Source organism: Schistocerca piceifrons, chromosome 5 (genome assembly GCF_021461385.2).
Source record: "Schistocerca piceifrons isolate TAMUIC-IGC-003096 chromosome 5, iqSchPice1.1, whole genome shotgun sequence".
NCBI classification, from domain to species: Eukaryota; Metazoa; Arthropoda; class Insecta; order Orthoptera; family Acrididae; genus Schistocerca; species Schistocerca piceifrons.
Window position 1 is genome coordinate 202,531,730 of NC_060142.1, and position 20,110 is coordinate 202,551,839.

The 20,110-nt window shown below is 41.3% G+C and overlaps 1 protein-coding gene across 1 annotated transcript in view; it reads left to right on the forward strand.

The window, feature by feature from the left end:
- LOC124798545 overlaps window positions 1-17,119 on the forward strand; it is a 48,034-nt gene extending 30,915 nt beyond the window's left edge. The window contains exons 6-7 of the mRNA XM_047261996.1: window positions 10,811-10,875; window positions 16,774-17,119. Coding sequence (XP_047117952.1) covers window positions 10,811-10,875; window positions 16,774-17,001 — 293 coding nt within the window. The 3' untranslated portion in view covers window positions 17,002-17,119. The remainder of the gene's footprint in view (window positions 1-10,810; window positions 10,876-16,773) is intronic.
- The last annotated feature ends 2,991 nt before the right edge of the window (window positions 17,120-20,110 follow it).

The following is a 20,110-nucleotide window of genomic DNA, read 5'->3' on the forward strand; positions in this document are numbered from 1 at the left end:
CAGACAATGTTCGGTCAATAAGAACAACACACAAAATGACCGTAGGAAAATGTGAATATGGAAAGTGAACAGCAGGCCGTTGTGGCCGAGAGGTTCCAGGGACTTCAGTCTGGAACCACGCGTCCGCTACGGTCGCAGCTTCGAATCCTGCCTCGGGCATGAATGCGCGCGATGTCCTTAGGTTAGTTAGTTTAAGTAGTTCCAAGTTCTAGGGGACTGATGACCGCAGATGTTAAGTCCCATAGTGCTCAGACCCATTTGAACCATTATGAAAGTGAACACAAAAAAAAAAAAAAAAAAAAAAAAATGAGGGCGACTTAGACAGATTCTGTTCACTGACTGTACATGGCTGTGGAAAGTCGAAGATTATCTTATCTGCTGCGTTCAGGCTTCGGTAATACGTATGCGGTAATTCCCAGATGTCAACGTAATTCCAATGTGTCAATTCTCTTATCTTGAGAGCAATGAGATTGTGATGTTGTTACACTTGTCTTTCTTGGAAATTAATTCGTAATACATTTGGCATTTGACTTCATTTGAATCTGGAAGTCTTAATAACTTCGTACACAGTTACTTTGAAAGTAAGGGTAATAATACAACGTAAATTACAGATAAACTGTAACATGCAGTTTCTGGCGTTTCAGTAAAATTTACATGTACATAATGACTTAGAGAAGAAAATGTAACAATGATGCAAAGGTTTGGAAAAGTTAAAACATATAATTTCTGCGTTCCCTGTATAATATGCACATCTTAGTTTCCTTTCTTGCTTCTCCATCAAAACCTGAGCATGTTAGTGGATGATCTGAATCCCTAATACCGGTTTTATGAATCGACATTCATTCATTGGAAGTACTCCTGTCCTGTGTAGATGCTGGGATAGGCAGTCATCTCCGGTTGTTAGCTGAAAGTTGCCCACTACTTCATCCTCCATTTATTCCCGAATAGTTCCCAACAGTCTCCTATGCTTTCCCAAATGCTTTCTTTTACACTACTGGCCATTAAAATTGCTACACCAAGAAGAAATGCAGATGATAAACGGGTATTTATTGGACAAATATATTATACTACAACTGACATGTGATTACATTTTCAAGTAATTTGAGTGCATAGATCTTGAGAAATCAGTACCCAGACAAACCACCTCTGGCCGTAATAACGGCCTTGATACTCCTGAGCATTGAGTGTACAGGTACAGCTGCCCATGCAGCTTCAACACGATACCACAGTTTATCAAGAGTAGTGACTGGCGTATTGTGACGAGCCAGTTGATAGGCCACCATTGACCAGACGTTTTCAATTGATAAGCGATCTGGAGAATGTGCTGGCCAGGGCAGCAGTAGAACATTTTCTGTATCCAGAAAGGCCCGTGCAGGACCTGCAACATGCGGTCGTGCATTATCCTACTGAAATGTAGAGTTTCACAGGGATCGAATGAAGGGTAGAGCCACGGGTCGTGACACATCTGAAATGTGACGTCCACTGTTCAAAGTGCCGTCAATACGAACATGAGGTGACCGAGACGTGTAACCAATGGCACCACATACCATCACGCCAGGTAATACGCCAGTATGGCGATGACGAATACACGCTTCCAATGTGCGTTCACCGCGATGTCGCCAAACACGGATGTCGACCATCAAGATGCTGTAAACAGAACCTGGATTCATCCTAAAAAATGACGTTTTGCCATTCGTGCACCCGGGTTCGTCGTTGAGTACACCATCGCAGGCGCTCCTGTCTGTGATGCAGAGTCAAGGGGAACCGCAGCCATGGTCTCTGAGCTGATAGTCCATGCTGCTGCAAACGTGGTCTAACTGTTCGTGCAGATGGTTGATGTCTTGCAAACGTCTCCATCTGTTAAGTCAGGGATCGAGGCGTGGCTGCACGACCCGTTACAGCCATGCGGATAAGATGCCTGTCATCTCGACTGCTAGTGATAAGAGGCCGTTGGGATCCAGCACGGCGTTCCGTACTACCCTCCTGAACCCACCGATTCCATATTCTGCTAACAGTCATTGGATTTCGACCAACGCGAGCAGCAATGTCGCGATACGAAAAACCGCAATCGCGATAGGCTACAATCCGACCTTTATCAAAGTCGGAAACGTGATGGTACGCATTTCTCCTCCTGACACGAGGCAGCACAACAGCGTTTCACCAGGCAACGCCGGTCAACTGCTGTTTGTGTATGAGAAATCGGTTGGAAACTTTCCTCATGTCAGCACGTTGTAGGTGTCGCCACCGGCGCCAACCTTGTGTGAAAGCTCTGAAAAGCTAATCATTTGCATATCACAGCATCTTCTTCCTGTCGGTTAAATTTCGCGTCTGTAGTACGTCATCGTCGTGGTGTAGCAATTTTAATGGCCAGTAGTGTATTTATTGAGTTTGCTTGATTCAGAACTGTCTCGTGAATTAATTTCTTAAGTATGTCAGGCGGAATGGGATGTTTGTTAGCTTGTTGATGTGTTCCTTGTCTGGCCAAGAGGTCAGCCGGTGAGCAGTCTCGTTTCAGTCGATTGATAAATGTGAAGGTATCAACTGAAATACTACTTCTTTATTTCTGTCAATGATATACTTTAAGGCGTGTCTTATTTCAGTTGTCTCATTTCCGTCGATTTGTAAATGTGAAGGTATCAACTGAAAAACTATTTCTTTATTTCTGTCCGCGACATACTTTAAGGCGTGCCTTATTTCAGTTATGGGTGTTGTTTCTGTGGAGTGGTTTGTTGAGATAGCCTCAACGGCTGCTCTAGAATTAACCAGTACAGCAGCTACTGTAAATAAGTTGATTGTGTTTATAAGTTAATTGCTAGATGGAGTTCACGAATTTCACCGTCAAAGCTCCTAATACGTTGCACGAGAGCGGAGTACTCAGAAAACAATTTGATGTACACCTCGGCTCCAGTGTATCATAAATCTTTGATCCATTCGCATACATTATAAGCCATTCTGATTATGCGTATTTTTGATTTAGCACTGTTGTTTACCGTTGCCTTTCATATCGTATCTGCAGTTTTCTTCTTAGTAATGTTCTCCATTGCCTATAGAGTATCCATGCCCTTTTAATGTAAAGGATTGACAAGTTATTTGGCACTCTCTGTAGTTATATCTGTGTCTAGGTTGTTCAGTAGCGTTTCACATGCTCCTGTTGTTGATATTTGTGTTTTTCAAGGAGCTAGGAAAGCAGACTTCTGTCCAGTTTGCTTTGTGTGATGATTTCATTTTGATGAATGTACATACGACTTGCTTCTTTATTTTTGTTGGGTGTAGTTTTGACCGTTTCGTTATGAGGCTAAACACTTGATCCTGGTTTCTCTCTAATGTGACTATCAGTTTTTGTGCTGTAGAATGAAATTTTCACGTCCAAATTTAATAACAGATTTCATTTATATATATTGAATGTTTTGTTTATGCTGTTCTGAGTGCATCCTCAATTTGGTACAGATGGTCCCTTAAGGACTTTCATTTTTTTTTTAATTTTCTTTCCTTAATAAAGTCTGTATGGTTGGTGAATTACCTAATACTCCACTTCAGCAGCTTTTGATTTGCTGATGATTATTTTACTATCGAAAGATGATTATTGCAGGAATCAAATGCCTTATTAATCGTTTTTCTAGTTTGCGCTTTTTGGCCAGTGGCCCATATTACGATGTCGTATGCAAAAGTGCTCACATTTATATTTTCACTCTTCATCAGCACTCCAGTCAGGCCATTTAATTAGATGTTAAATAGTTACAGCTTCTGACTTGTCCCTATGGTATTCCAGTATTGTTTGGTTTTTACCTCGTTTGTACCTCATTCTATCGTGTCTTCGGCCAATTTTGAGTCAGGAATCTTTTTACTCTACCTAGCATGTTTCCATATATTTTCAATTTATTCATATTCCCTGGCCAAATTAATATGACTACATGAAAAAATTATGAAAATAATGTATAATTCTTTGCATAAATTTTTATGGGTTTTTATTATGCCAAATATACTTGGTTAATGCAAGGACATATGCCAAAATAAGAATAATCCTCCTTTATGGTTTTTATTAACATTTAGTCAAACCACCCTTTGCACAAATCTCAGAGTGCACTCTGCAAAGCACACCATCTATGCATCGCAAGGACGTGTCTTTCAAATGTTGACTGTGAATCCAGTGAAATAGGGCTCTTTTAATCAAATTTATTTTAGTTGTGCAGTGGTCTTTGGCCACTTACCTTTTTAGCAAATCCCAAATTTTCTCCGTCAGGTTCAAGTCAGGAGAATTCCTGGTCAGTCCAGTAGAGGTGCATTTTTACTCTTCAGGAAACTCATCTTGCATGAATACTGATTTTACTTGTTTGTTGAAGCAGTTTCGAAGTAACTGAAGCAGACGCGTTAGTAGAACGTTGTACAGCTACAGTCTCAATGCTCCTTAAACTATGTAGCCCTCCCAGTACCTTACTACAAATTACAGACCAAATTGTGACTTAGATTGGATGCTCGGTATTCTTTAGGACACAATTATCACTGTACTTTTCTGAAGGCTTTCTCCTAGTTGACTTTGTCTTGTCACTGTAGCATACCAGTATGACAAATTGTTATGATGTGAAACGAAAATGGAATATTTTTTTATAAGAGAAAGACAAAATATTAAAAAAAAAAACTTACTGAGCTCGAGACATCCACAATGAAGTTCCTGTACTTCTTTGTCCATCGAATCGTTGATTCATCATCCTGCTGTTTTACCTAGGTTTACAAACTGTTCTGCAACTCTTGTAGGTCAAGTCAGACAGTAATCTGTGAACTGTACTGATAGAGATGGAAGCTTCTGCATCTTCAAGTTTCTTTCTGATGGCGCTATTTGTTGCCGTGCTATCTTCCAATACTATATTTTGCAAGTGGCGCATGCTATGCATGCTATGCAACTTATTATTATAATCAACAAATCAATTTTTAGAAATTCTGCATTTTTTTATTATTTCTCGTTGAGAGACATTAGTTTCAGTCAAGAGCCATTTAGCAAGTCCCTATTTTGTTGATGAAAGGTCTGTAGCTAATCCCATGTCTGAACATATACAATAATTGGATTAGGTTTCCTCAAATATTAATTTACAATTTAAAAACAACAATCGTGCTCAGAAAGGGTTCAAATAAACTAAAACTACTTTTCGTACATGCCATGAATAAAAATATTTATTTAGAGCCAATTTACTGTTTAATTTTTGATAATTGTAGGTGACAACAGAAAGCGTTGGGTATATGTATTTTTTTCTAGAAAACCAAATGATATCAGCAATCCAACAACGACAAAATCAAACAACTGTTTCATGAAATATCCTTCTGAAAGCATGCAAATAGTCTTAAAAAATACTTAAAGTCTTTCTAAAAATCTTTTTCCCTTTGAAATTACATAATATTACGTCATTTCATGAATTATCTTATGTGATCTCATTAATTTGACCAGGGACCGTAAGCTTGCTGTTCCACAAGACATAATGTGCTACTTGAGGAACAACAAATCCTTGTAATGAGCTCTGCTTTTTATTGAATCCTGATTTGACGTTTTGTATTAGTTTCAGAACTGAGTTTGATGTGGGCATGTTATCTATGAAACCTGCTTGCTCCTCTTCTAGGGTTTCCTGAGTTTCAAGATTCAAGGATGGAATTGAGTTCTGCAGTTATCATTTTTCAAAAGTTTTGGCCATTAATGATGTCAATGAGTTTCCAATTGGTTTGTCTTGTTGAGGATTTATATGATTGTAGCAGGTTCGAATCCTGCCTTGGGCATGGATGTGTGTGATGTCCCTAGGTTAGTTAGGTTTAAGTAGTTCTAAGTTCTAGGGGACTGATGACCTCAGAAGTTACGTCCCATAGTGCTCAGAGCCATTTGAACCATTTTTATGATTGTAGCAACTACCAATCCCCCCCACATACACACACACAGATTTAGTGGTAAGAGGGCCCAGTGGACAGCCTGTCAAAAACTGAACACTGGATCATTTCACCACTATACCCTAAATGTTTTAAAAACTCATGGTAAAAGATTGTCTGGTTCCTTTTTTCCCCTGGCCACAAAGGCTTTTATGTTTTCATTGCACTATAATTCATCATTTAATCAGTTCTCTCAGGCTAGGGAATGTGGGATTAAAAGTGGTACAAAGCTTCAATGCATTTAAGAAATGACGTTATAGAACCACAAAAACTGCTGTAATCAATAGTTATTAACAGACAAACCATTTTCAAGTCACAGATTAACACTACATTGAGCTTGTGGTACGACTTTGACCAGGTAGGATGCTCTTCACTGGAATGGTACATCTATTCGAGAGCTGACTATGAATACTTAAGGCAACAGACATGTGTGTATGTGGCAGATGTTACGGATTGTAGGCAACTACGTAACTGACTCAAGAAACCTTCTCCGAATTGCTGTAATGTTAATCTGACATTAAAGTCATCACTTGTCCGAAACTACTTGTCTGTGAATAAACATTTTTAAGCTGTGTCTAGTGTTAGACTTTGCGATTTTGAGTTCAAGGAAGTGTACTGTTTCTTCTGTTTCTACTTCTCTGGTGAACTGAAAGTTGTAGTGTAAGTCATTTATCTGCCTGTATTAATTGATTATATATTCTTGAGGTTTCTCTTTGAGGCATATGATATTGTCTACATATCTGTTTGTATTATTTCTTCAAAAATTTCGGTTTCAAAGTGATTCATTAGGATATCTGCTAGCGTGTATGAGATTGAGCTGCTCATTGGGAGCTCCTCCATTTGTAAACATAATGAATTCTTAAATTGTCAGTCGATTTGCTCAGTGATTATTTTTACGATTTTTATCAGTTCTACTATGGAGATTTTTGAAATTTATGGGTTTCCTATCTTTTCTCTTTTGATGTTAGTTGTTGTCACCAGGTAGGACTCAAGCGTTTGTGTCTTTCACACCGAAAGATATCAGTTTTGCAGTAGATAGGATACATACATCTTTTACTTTTGCATTAATTCTAATAAATTTTTATACTTCTGTTACTTCTGTTGTACCCCAATTTGGAATGTTGAGTTATTTGTGTGCAAACTTTGCAGTATGATATGTGGGAGCACTCTTGAAAATGATAATTGGTCTCATCAACGTATTGTCTTCATGTATTGTGTGCTGGATTCTGAACACACACACACACACACACACACACACACACACACACACACACACGCACGCACACACAGCATAAGTGAGGTAGCAACAGAAGAAATGTATGCAAATATTAACAAAATTTGTTTTTAGGTAGAATTGAAACAAATGAGCCCTCGATCACAATTATTTAAATCTTATTGACCAGGTTTCAGCACTTCTAAGGGTGCCTTCATCACAATTAGACAATTAGAATGGCCTATAACATAGCTACAAATTTATTGGAAAAGATATTTTTTATCTATAAAAAGTGTAAGTACTGACACACAATGAAAGATAGAGACAGTACTTACATATCACTTATAGAATAATTAACAGATCAGAAGGGCTTTAGTCGCAAAATATATAAAAAAAACCTGTGGCTGTACAGGTACTAGCAGCCCATAGTGGCTCGCATTCGCGCTTTCCTTTTTTATATATTTTGTGACTAAAGCCCTTCTGGTCTGTTAATTATTCTATATGTGACATGTAAGTAGTGTTTCTGTCTTTTATTGTTAGTCAGCGCTTACACTTTTTGCATAAAAAACGTCTTTTCCTATAAATTTGTAACTATGTTATAGGCCATTTTAATTGTTTAATTCTGATGAAGGCACTCTTAGAAGTGTTGAAACCTGATCAATAAGACTTAAATAATTATGACCGAGGGCTCATTTGTTTCAATTCTACTTTAGAAACGGTCGCTGAACCAAGCAGACATGTTTTAAATCTTTTTACGTACTGTAGTGGCAAACTATTGATTTCAAACATCTATATTCATCAAATTATTGGTATACTAACTTAACCTGTTAATATGATCGCTTGCAGTTCTGGTAGCTCTGCTATCAAGTCATTCAAGACATAATTTTGTGAATCAAATTCAACTGTCGAAACTGTACCCCACTTATTCTGTGCCGGTCGTTTACAATGGAGTCCCCAGCACTACTGTTGCCTCCCTCCCACCCCCCACCCCCATACAATACTGTCTACAAAGGTGTGGGCCATGTTACTTTGCCTGCACTCCGCGCGCCAGTTGACAACACTGTGGGGCTTCTTCAAAGTATCAGCAGATACCTCACATGTTTGTGAATTGTTGGCACCAGTATATTATTCTCTTAATTGATATATGCATTATACAGCAATCATTAAGTATATCATGTCGTTGTTAGTTCCAATGAGTCGTTTCATAAGTTCATACGCCTTTATATTGCTGCAATTTAATTCTTATGTTTCAGACACGTTTCACCTATTCTGTTAAAGACATCTTCAGCGGACCATTTTACTTATACGTCTGTCCTGTCAAAATCACCGTTTCCTCTCATCTGGTCATTGGTTGGAGAGTGCACTCCATTCACGAAAATTTAGCACATATTCGTAGAGAGAGAGCTTCGGGTTTTCATATTTTCGTACTCCGCTTTTCTTTACCTGAATGGTGTGAAACATTACACTGCTTATCTGGCAAGAACTTCAGATTCATACTGCAAGAACTGTGACCATTTTTGTCGCAGCACTGTTTGTGTGGGGTGATTAGTTGGAAATGTTTGTGGGGGAGAGGGAGGAGATGGAACTACACTGCTGGTCACCGTAAATGCAACACCAAGAAAGACAAGAGGTAGCACAACAAAATTTATTTTGTAGATAACATGTTGACCAAGTATCAAATGATTACGTTTACAGACGTCTGTGACATGTGGTTCCTGCCAGAATCAGTAGCCAGAGTAGCCGCCATTGTTGGAGATCACCGCTGCCACACGTCTCGGCATTGAGTCAAAGAGACGTTGGATGTGTTCCTGGGGTACAGCAGCCCAAGCAGCTTCCACACGTTGCCAAAGATCATCTGGTGTGGCAGCTGGGGATGTAATCTGGGTCACTCGTTGAGCAACCATGGACCACATGTTTTCTATCGGCGAAAGAAGCGGAGAGCGAGCCGGCCAGGGAAGCACTTCAATCTGGTTATTGACGAAGAACCTTTGGACAATGCGTGCCACGTGTGGTCGCGCATTATCCTGTTGAAATATGGCTGTGGCCGAGCCCTGAAGGTAAGGAAGGACAACTGGCTCCAGCACCTCGGATATGTAGCGCCGGTTATTTAAAGTACCGGCAATGCGTACTATAGACGTGCGAGAGTAATATCCAATACCGCCCCATACCACAATACCCGGTGCAAGACCAGTGTGGCAGTGCATAATGCAGCTGTCCAGCATCCTCTCTCCACGTTGTCTCCACACTCGAATCCGACTATCGTGGTGCTGCAGACAGATGCGTGCCTCGTCAGTAAAGACAACGTCATTCCATTCTGCCATGCAAATCCGTCTGTCATCACACCATTGGCGACGGAGACGTCTGTGGTTCTGCATCAATGGTAGACGAAGCAATGGACGTCTTGCGGACAGACCACTCTGCTGTAAACGCCGTCGAATGGTACGCGCAGACACTGGATGACGCGTTACAGACGCAATGTGCTGTGCTATGGATCGGGACGTCACTGAGCGATCCGTCACTGCCATGCGCACAATTTGCCTATCAGCACGTGCAGTGGTGCACCGAGGTGAATGCGATCGACCACGTCGGTCCATCGTACCCTCCTGCATCCAACGGTCACATATCCGCATTACAGTTGTTTGGTTTCGTCCAACACGACTAGCGATTTCTCTGTATGATAATCCACAATCTCGGTAAGCCACTATCCTTCCTCTGTCGAACTCGGATACTTGATCAAACGATGTTCGCTGTTGTCTACGAGGCATAACTGATTGTCTTGTGAAACAACCACAAGGTAAACACACGTGCCGAACGTACACTAGTCGAAATCGCCACCTTAAATGGCGCTATGAGGTGGCGCCACAGGCGCGCGTGATGTGCGTCTGCGCTGAAATTCTAATCAGTTGCATATCTCATCGCTGCAAACCCATGGTGTAAATTTCACTTGATTCGGATGCTTCCTTCAGGGTGTTGCATTTACGGTGGCCAACAGTGTATTTCCAGCATACGCCATACATCTAAGGGTAACCTTGTCGATATTTTTCGTTAGTTTCTGTGTCAGCATATCCTATACGAAAATACGAAGACGTAGTGTGCGTACCTGTATCTCTGGGTGTGAGTAAAAGTCTGAAGTCCTTGACTTGGTTGACGTATGTTTCATATAAAATCCTCGTCTCAGTGATATAATAAGAACTTTCTCTTGTGTTCACGTTTCAACTTTGCGCGTGGAATCTTAGACATCTTACTGCAGATTTGATGTAGCTTACTATCCAGGATGCTACAGACCTATGTAAAAGGCAGTATGATCCCTGCCCTCTTTCACTCTGTTTGCGTAAATCTCAGCACAAGTGACTCTTTCGGAAGATCACTGGCTTGCTTTGAAATATCCTGTTATGAATTCTTTAAATACTGATGTCTCAAAGTCATAAATCAGCATTAGGGGAACACAACGACACTAAACCATTTTTTCAGATTTCGTACTCTTATACGAAGGCAGGATCATTAGCTATGCATCAAAGTGAACATCCTAACTAGTGTGCTGGACATAATACACAATATATGACGCAGCACGCATGTACAACAACAAAAAATTGACGATACATAAACTAAAATTTTTGGAAAGGCGGTACCATATGTCCGTCAGCAGTTATGATTTCAAATGTTCCTTAAAACTAATGTTTATTTCTGTTGCAGAAGAGAATCCTGACTGTGATACAGTCTACAACCAGTTCAAGTGCGTCTCTGATTTAATTTCCAACGTAAGTAACAAGCTTTTATTTAGCATTTTAATTTTGTTGTTTTTTATATAGCTCGTGTTTAATTACTCTCGTTACATCTGTTCTACACATGAAATAGTGCAGAATACGAAGGGCGTTCAATATCTATGCGACAAATTTTTTTCTGAAAGCAGATTAGTTTTATTCGGGATTCCAACACACCATGTGATTCTCCACTCTTTTGGCTACAAATCCATATTTTTCAATATAATCTACGTTCAATGCACCCTTACTGGGAAGGTCAGTATACCCGCATGGTATCCCCACTCTACTGGCCGACGTCAGAGCCACCGTCTTGACACATCAATAACTTCCCAATCATTTTCGTGTTGCTTCCCGAGAAGCGCATTCTTCCTGGACCAAACAGATGGAAGTCGGATGGCGCAAAATCGGGGCTCTAGAGTGGATGAGGAAGAACCGTCCAATGAAGTTTTGTGAGTTCCTCTCGGGTGTGAGATCTGTGTGAGGCCTTGCGTTGCCATGGAAAAGGTGGAATTCGTTTGCATTTTTGTGATGACGAACACACTGAAGCCGTTTATTCAGTTTCCTGAGGGTACCACAATACACTTCAGAGTTGATCGATGCGACACGATGGACGACATCAAACAGAATAACCCATATAGAGTCCCAGAAGACCGGCACCATGACTGTATCTGCCACTCCAAGGACTGCCATTTAGATTGCGGTCGAACTGATGAACCCAAGTTTCACCGCCTCTGCTGATGTTAGACAAAAAATTGTCACGATCAGCCTCTTAACACGCAAGCAGCCCCGTACAGATTGTCCCTCGTCGCTCCTTATGTCTTCTGTTAGGGTGCGAGGAACCCAGGCCTCATACACATTTGAGTAACTCAACTGGTGGACGAGTGTGTCAGCACTTTCGACAGAGATATTCAGTTGAGCAGCGAGGTTTTTGATTGTTACCCGTCGATCACCTCGAATGACAGTGGCCGCACGTTCGAACATTGCGGGAATCACAGCTACGTGTGGCCTGCCGGTACGCGGGAGATCGGATAGCTCTGCTTGACCTCGTTACAATGATGACAGACACCTCGCCCAATGACTCACCGTGCTTTTGTTCACTACCAGGTCTCCGTAGACATTCTGCAAGCGCCTGTGAATATCTGTGATGCTCTGGTTTTTCCCCCAAAAGAAACTCAATGACAGCTCTCTGCTTGAAACACTCATCCGTTACCGATGCCATTTTGAAGGCTACGTATAGCGTCATCACCTATCGAAACTTCATGAAAGTATAGGGGCTGAAGCGGGAAAATTTCACCATGCACTACAAGAAATTCTGCATTTTTTTCAACCGAAACTGAACGAGAACAAAATGTGTTGCATTACTTACTAAGTGCTCTGTGTATGTTAACTCATAAAAATAGACTACAAAAATGTCATTTTTCACACTTGAATTGAAAACAATTTTTAAATATTTTTATGTCCGGATTCCATTGCTCACATAGTGCTGGTGGAATTATTAACGATTTGGTTTGCGTCAAGTCCAGCAATAGTTGGGAAAACAGACAATGTTTGTGAGAAATGCGACATAAGGTCAGATTCGTGTAATATTATTATGCCACTGACAGCACTGTTTGATTTCCTGTGTGGTGTAATACCACTCCGTCCGAGGCATACTTGGACTAAAGGCAATGAAACGTGTCTTAATGTCTACAGGTGACCACGAATTATGACGTCGATATGGGTTGACAGACGAGTCATCCCCAGAGCCATGATGGTCTACACAATTTGTTTTCGTGTGCTGGCACACTACTGGACTAAGGCTACACGTAGAAGTGCCATTAAGCGCACCACCATTTCCATACCTCTGATGTACCACGAACTACGTGCGGAAGTCTGTTGCCAGAAGTACCCCTGATATCAGACTACAACCACTTCCACCTAAGATGCGTGACATATGCTCCACAATGAGCAACTACTTCTCGCTATCCATGCATTCGAAAAACAGGAACATGTAACGGTCTCCAGCACTCCAACACCTGGATTGCCAAAGACTCCGACGGCTGTGTGCGACGGTGATGAGGAGAGTTCTCATCCTCGCACAGAGATGGCACTGACATCAATCAAATTTTGTTTGTGTTACATTGGTATATGTTACATAATTACGCCCGGCAAGTGTGACCCCATTGAGTGCGTTACTTCAGTTTGCGAATATTCTGTTCAAAAGGGTCAAGTGGAGCGCAGTGGCGTCATAAAGTTCTTTGTTCGGGAAAGTTTATTACTAAAACATACACTGTTGAGACTAAGGATCGTCTCACATGTACATAAAAATGTCGAATGTTAATAAAGTTCGTTTTGTTTAAAAAGCTTTAACAGCTACCACGTTAAAAATTCGGAGGCATTTCTTCACAGCACGCTCTCATATTAGGACTTGTTTTCAAAAAGTATATGTCATATTTGAACCTCATTTTTCCACATATATTAAAGTAAGTTTTTCAGTTATGGAACATTTTATTCTTTTAGGACTCGTTTGTCCACTTCTTGTATTTCTTTTTCCCATGCTTTGCTACAGATCTCAGGGTGGTCAACGCTGACTGAGAGCGGTAGTGTAAGGACCAAAGAGTTTTTTGACCGTATACGGAAATAAAAGAAATTTATTCGACACTTCCTGGAGCACATGTTACGATTACATCGCAGCTTCTGAGAGTACACAATTCAATGCTCCAATCCTTCAAAGTTATCCATGAGTGTGCTTCACTTTTGAGATGACACTGGACAGAAAAATCCAGAGGTCAAGGTACAGGACCTGTTCGACCTATCCATCTGGGGCCATGTTGACGCTTTACATGTCGTCTTACATCAGTAGCAAGACGTATCGATGCCCCATCCTGCATATACTGAATGCACCTGCTACGTAAACTGTAAAGATGCAGCAATTGCAAGGGTGTCTCATAAACACATATTGTCACTTAACCATTCCGTTTTTAATAATTTTAAAATTTGAATTTGTTAGTGTTCTTAATTTCTTGTATTTACTTATACACCCTACAAGCCCAGTACAGTTTTTACATATTGTACTCTTTCATTTCACTGCATTTGTAAAATTTTATAATTGACGAATACATGCAGGCCTACAGACACGACAGCTTACGAACTTATGACAAACGTGTTTTGTTATGAATAATATGACTTCTGGCAAAGTGGCTTACTTCACCTCATATTTTAGATATATGCTACTGTGCTAAGCTGATTTTGTGTGTATTTTTTTGATGATACTACTATGGCTCCATAGTATTAGGACATGTTTTAAAACAGGTATACCTCTTCACATTTAAGCACATTTTTCCACATTTCTCAAAGTAATACTTTTCATTGTGGCATATTTAATTGCTTTAAGAAATAGACTGCCCACTATTTGTATTTGGGTTTTACGTGTTTTGGTGCAGATATCAAGATGGACATTTCTGACCGAAACCGGTATTCTAAGGACCAAGTTCTGTGATCGTAGACTGAAAGAAAAGAAAATTATACTGAATTGTAAGGTCTTGTCTAGGCTTACGAGATGATCTCACAGTGTATGAAAGAAGTGATACCTCAGTGGAGAGATAACTTACGGTATTGCATCCAAATGTTAGAATGACACCAGGAGCGCCCCCTACAGCGGATCCAAGTGTACAGTAATGTGCCACAGTAGTATTTTCTTTCTTGTAAAGGTAGAGAGCCATGATTAAAACTGAAGCCAATTAAATGGGGACCTGATCGAAATGTTTACTTTACATATACTCTGTACTAATGTAGATATAAAGTAGCGACAGTAAGTATTTTTACAATTACACTTTTCATGAGAAAACAACTTATTCAAAGAAAAATCTTTATAACTGTTATGTCACTTGATTTACAACGCTAACTGCATTGATGTAACAAAACATGGAACATTGTGTTTCGTAACTGGAAATATCACAGGCAGACTCACAAAACTTCTGTAGTTTGACAAAATTCATGTTACAGCTTAATAGACTTGTGGAACTCAAATCAGTGTACACAGCCATTGCTACCAGGCTGCATAAACTTCCGCTATAATTACAGCCGCTCAGCGTAATGGTATGGAGACAATGAAAGCAGCCAAACAATGCAGGGGGATTTTCTGCTATACTTTAAGCTCAGATTACAATAATTAGTCTCGGCTGGAGAATTTTCGTTGCCTTAGCGTTCGACCGACTTCCTCCCACACATGTCGAACCCGACAGATCTGGGCTATGGTTTACTCTTATCCTTTTCAAAAAGTCTTTGACATTAGCAAAAGGTGCTTAGGATAATTGTTGTGCTGAAATTTCCGGCATGTCCTATTTTATCTTTGGCATGGGACAACATCAGTGTATTCAAGATTTCACAACAATTGAAACGATCCATAATGCCTTCAGTAGGCACCAGAAGGACGACACCTGAATGGGAGAAGTATCCCTACACCACGGCGTTCCCGTCACCATGCTTAACAGTGGTTACTTGGTACTGGACAGCGTTTCTTGCGTCGGATGGTCTTCGAACATATCGGGTCCCGTCGGAAGAATACGAATCAGACGTTCATCGCACGTGCGACCACTGTAGATGTGTACAGTGTTGGAAATGCTGGAGGACGGTGTGCGTTATCTTGAATCAGAAATACTCCCAACAAACAGTAAGAAAATGATTTTTGTTAAACATGAAGAAATACTCAGCTCAAATCTTCTTCCTGTGAAATGTACAGCACATATAGACCTTTCAAATTGTTACAGGTCCTCTAAAATATTAAATTCCTATCACTGTGCTTTTAAATGATGCTAACGCAGAGTCCAGAGCTGGCCTACGATAACTACAGAGCTTAAGTCTTGGAGACTACGGACGAAAATTGCAGCTTGCAGACTCGGCGGTAAATGGAGACCGTACGCGACACGGCACACTAGGAGAATTGTGCTCCGTAGCTCAGTGCTCCTGTATTTAACGAGGCATCGACGAGTCGCTATCCACATGTGTTATGCCCGTAGGTTGGCGGCTACGGCCCCTAGCGGACCTCAGCATAGTTCATACTACCAACACATACAGTGGCTGCGCTACGAGTGTTCCGACCGCGGCTTATCGCTTCTGGTGCGGTGTTCTCTAGAGGCGTGAGTACCGTCGCCATTATGAGCTCTGGAAAACTCAAGTCAAGCTTTCCTGTTATTTGCTAATATTAATGACTTTTTGCTTGGGCGGCAGCCATGAAGATTAGATTATGGGAGGATTTGTTTTACCGTACTGTTCGATATTTCCACGTTGCGGAATTCACGCAGTTCTCTGTTTATATCAACAGCAGTCTTCTTTGAGTCGCTCTTTGACATCATCCTTATGAGATTCTTCGTCCGGAGTGTGACTGTGCTGGACCTACCCGGTATTCGTTTATGATTTGTGGTACCTGTTAACCGCTTCTCCTCATTCCAAACACTCACAATCTGCCTGAGACTTGCATCGCTGTAGGGGATCGATTACCGCAGTTTTGAGGTCTACTGAATTCTCTTTGACATTCGGCACATTGCGAACTGCGAAGACACAAAACAAAAACTAATGTAAACCAAAGGTATTCGACGTAATACTGGCCTAGGCATTCGTTTTCCGACAAGAAACCAGTGTCAAAAATTCCTTTTGACCGACCACAACAACACTGTCACTGTTGTACTTACTGCCACTGCACTGACTCCTGTCGGATATGTTTATATGGATGTGTGCAGCTGTACAATGAGCCAAGACGGACCGGCTGGGCAGGGAAGCGGACGACGCAAGCGAAAATGTGTTTGTCAAAATACTTATTGTCGCTACTGTAGATGAAGATATGTGTTTGAATGCTGGAAGGCGGCAGCCACCCCAGTCACTCTGCAGACGTTGGGAGGTTTCTGCTCTTGGCCGCAGGGTAACATGGCGAGCTACGCCAGCTTCGTGGAGGTGGACGGGTCAGAGCCCGGCGACTGGATGCGGCGGCGGCAGATGCTGACGAGCCGCCCCCACGGTCCCCCAGGCCCCATGGGGGGCCACTGGGGGCCACCGCCCCCACACCACCGCGGAGGACCCCGCGGGGGAGGCAGGCCTCCTCCACCACCTCCAGAGTCCGACGAGAACGACGTCGAAGAACTCGAGTAGTAGCAGCTACCTCTTCAAAGAAACAGCAGACAAGATTATTTTTACAGTTCTTAAAACCAATAGTAATTCACTAAAACTTGTACAGCTCCAGTATATAAGAAATATATTTGCCCAAAAACGATACCTAATGTTTCATTTGTAAGTCGATGTATTCCTTTTTATCTGTTTGTATGCAAATACACTGCGGTGACAAACGTCATGGGATACCTCCTAACATCGTGTCGGACCTCCTTTTGTCCGGCGTAGTGCGGCAACCCGACGTGGCATGGATTCAAGAAATCGTTGGAAGTCCCCTGCATATTGAGGCATGCTGCCTTTATAGCTGTCCGTAACTGAGAAAGCGTTGCCAGTCCAGGACTTCCTGCACGAACTAACCTCTCGATTATGTCCCTTAAATGTTTGTTCGGATCATGTCGGGAGACTGGCTGGCCAAATCATTTGATAGAATTGCCAGAATGTTCTTCAAATCAATCACGAATAATTGTGGCCCGTTGGCATTGCGAAATGTCACCCATAAAAATTCCGACGTTGTTTGGAAACACGAAGTACATGACTGGCAGCAGATGGTCTCCACCTAGCCGAAAATAACCATTTCCAGTCAGTTGCTAAGTCCATTTCATGCAAACACAGCCCACAGCATTACGCAGCCACCAACGGCTTGCATGACCTGGGTCTGTGGTTTCGTGGTCCAGCCGATATGGTCACGAGCCCTTGAGAGGCACTACAGGCCAAGATCACCCGCATCGGTCGTCTGCTGCCATGGCCCATTAACGTCAAATTTAACCACACTGTCCTAACTGATACGTTATCGTACATCCCACGTTGATTTTTGCGGGTATTCCACTCAGTGTTGCTTGTCTGTTAGCACTGACAACTCTATCCAAACACCATTGCTCTAGATCGTTAAGTAAAAACCGTCGGTCAATGCGTTGTCCGTGGTGAGAGTTAATACCTGAGATCTGGTATTCTCAGCACCCTCTTCACACAATGTATCTCGGAATATTGAATTCTCTAACGAATTACGAAGTGAAATGCCCTGTGCGTCTAGCTCCAACTACCATTCCGCGTTCAGAGTCTACTAGTTCGCGTCGTGCGGCTGAGATCACGTCGGAAACTTTCTCACGTGAATTACCTGAATATAAATGACAATTCCACCAATACAAAGCCATTTTATACATTGTGTACGCAATACTTCCACCATCGGAATATGTGCATATCGCTATCCCATGACTTTTGTCACCTCAGTGTAAGTTTTTGCTAGCAATGAGATTTAACCAAAACATTGGTGCAAGACATTACCACTAACGTGATATAGCTGGTTGCTGGAAAAGATTTTGTATCGTTCAGTGGGATCCTGCCAGTTCTTCCTCATCGACACGTACCTCTTGTACAGCCTCGAACAAGTGTGCCACACCAACCGTCCGGCAATAGAGTGATTGCCAGTGTTTCACCATATAATGGTCAGCTCTGTCAGTTCCCTAGTCACCCATTCATCCTCTAACCCTACCCTGTTAAGACGCAACGGAAGTCCACGCTTCCTCCTGCTGTTCAATTGAAAGCAGAGATGAACTCACATTTCTTGAAACCAAAAATATCTCAATCAGAAATTACACAGTAGAGTTTATAAGAAATATGCTGGCGCAAAAAGGATACCTTGTGTTTCTTCTGTACATCCAAGTCTTCTTTTTAAGAGCGTTTTAAATAGAAAATTTTTTCCTGACTGTTTCAAACTTAACCAAAACTTCTGGCCAAGGAGGAAAATAGTCACTCTGACTGAGGGATGGCGTCGATATCGTTCATTGTGTTGGTGCATGTTACAAAATAATATAAGTGAAGGATCAGTGAAACAGATTACTTTCTACAACTTTTCAATGATTCAAGGTGTGTCATGTTCGTTCAAATGACAAAGCAGTCAGAGCCTTTGGAGGTAATGAGTAATGTCAGCCAAAGGTATTATGCAACGCACCCAAATCACATAAACTGAATATAGTTCCTAACGTTCAGGAAGTTCATTAATGACTATATGAATTAACGATTCACCATAGCAAAGGTCAGCCACTGATAGCTATACTAGCACTCACTGTTCAAATATTTTCTAAGTCTTAATCTGATAAACTGCAAAAAGAAAAAAAATCTCCAACTATCAGTTAGCTCACGTAACTAACTGGCCATGCAAACCTTACCAGCTGCATCACCCATCCAGACAAGAACATCAAAAACGCCCCGAAACATACTCTGCTCGACTATTTAAAATTTCTCTCACATGACCTACCGCCACAGTCAAGTAAGAATCTTGGAACGAGGCCACCATTCCAATGAGCTCATATTTTACAATATTTACATGTCTCAAACATATGAAATATACATTTTCAGATAACTTGAAGACAGGTATTATTTTATTATACGTTCAAAACTGCAGAATAATAAACTACGATTTATATTTTATGCATCTCAAAGCGGAACGACGAGAGCTAGTCAAACTCATAACTTTCTTTAGACCGCCGCTGCCATACTGCGCTACTCAAACAGCCGTGTTATAAACATTAACTTATTAAAATTCTTATCAAACTACCAGGGCAAATCATTCATGTTGGCGCTAATCTATTTTGCATTTATGCAGAACTCTGCTTTCGCGCTCTGTTGACAACTGTTAAATTGATTCCTTATAACAGTTAGTGTGTGTGTATAATGTTAAGGTAATTGCGGTCATTTGTTAGCTGACTTCAGTGCCTATGACTGAAAAATAATCGCAGGACCAAAAATAATTAATCTAGATTAATGGAATTTCGGGAATACATTTGTCTAGATAAAATATTTAAGCGACTGACATTGCAAAATCACAGGTTTATGTAAGCGCGACATAAACCATTGCAAATGTTAAATTGTGGTACATTGGTTACCGGTGTAATCGACAGAAAGTCGAATGCAATCATGCAATCGTGAACGCAATTTGTTGTACAGTTGTCGAACGTCAGTTTGTGGGATGGAATTCCACGCCTGTTGCACCTGGTCGTTCAATACACGGACCGTTAATGCTGTTTGTGATTGACGCTGGAGTTGTCGCACGAAATCTCATCCCGGGCAATAGCTCCAGGTGTAGGTCCAATGT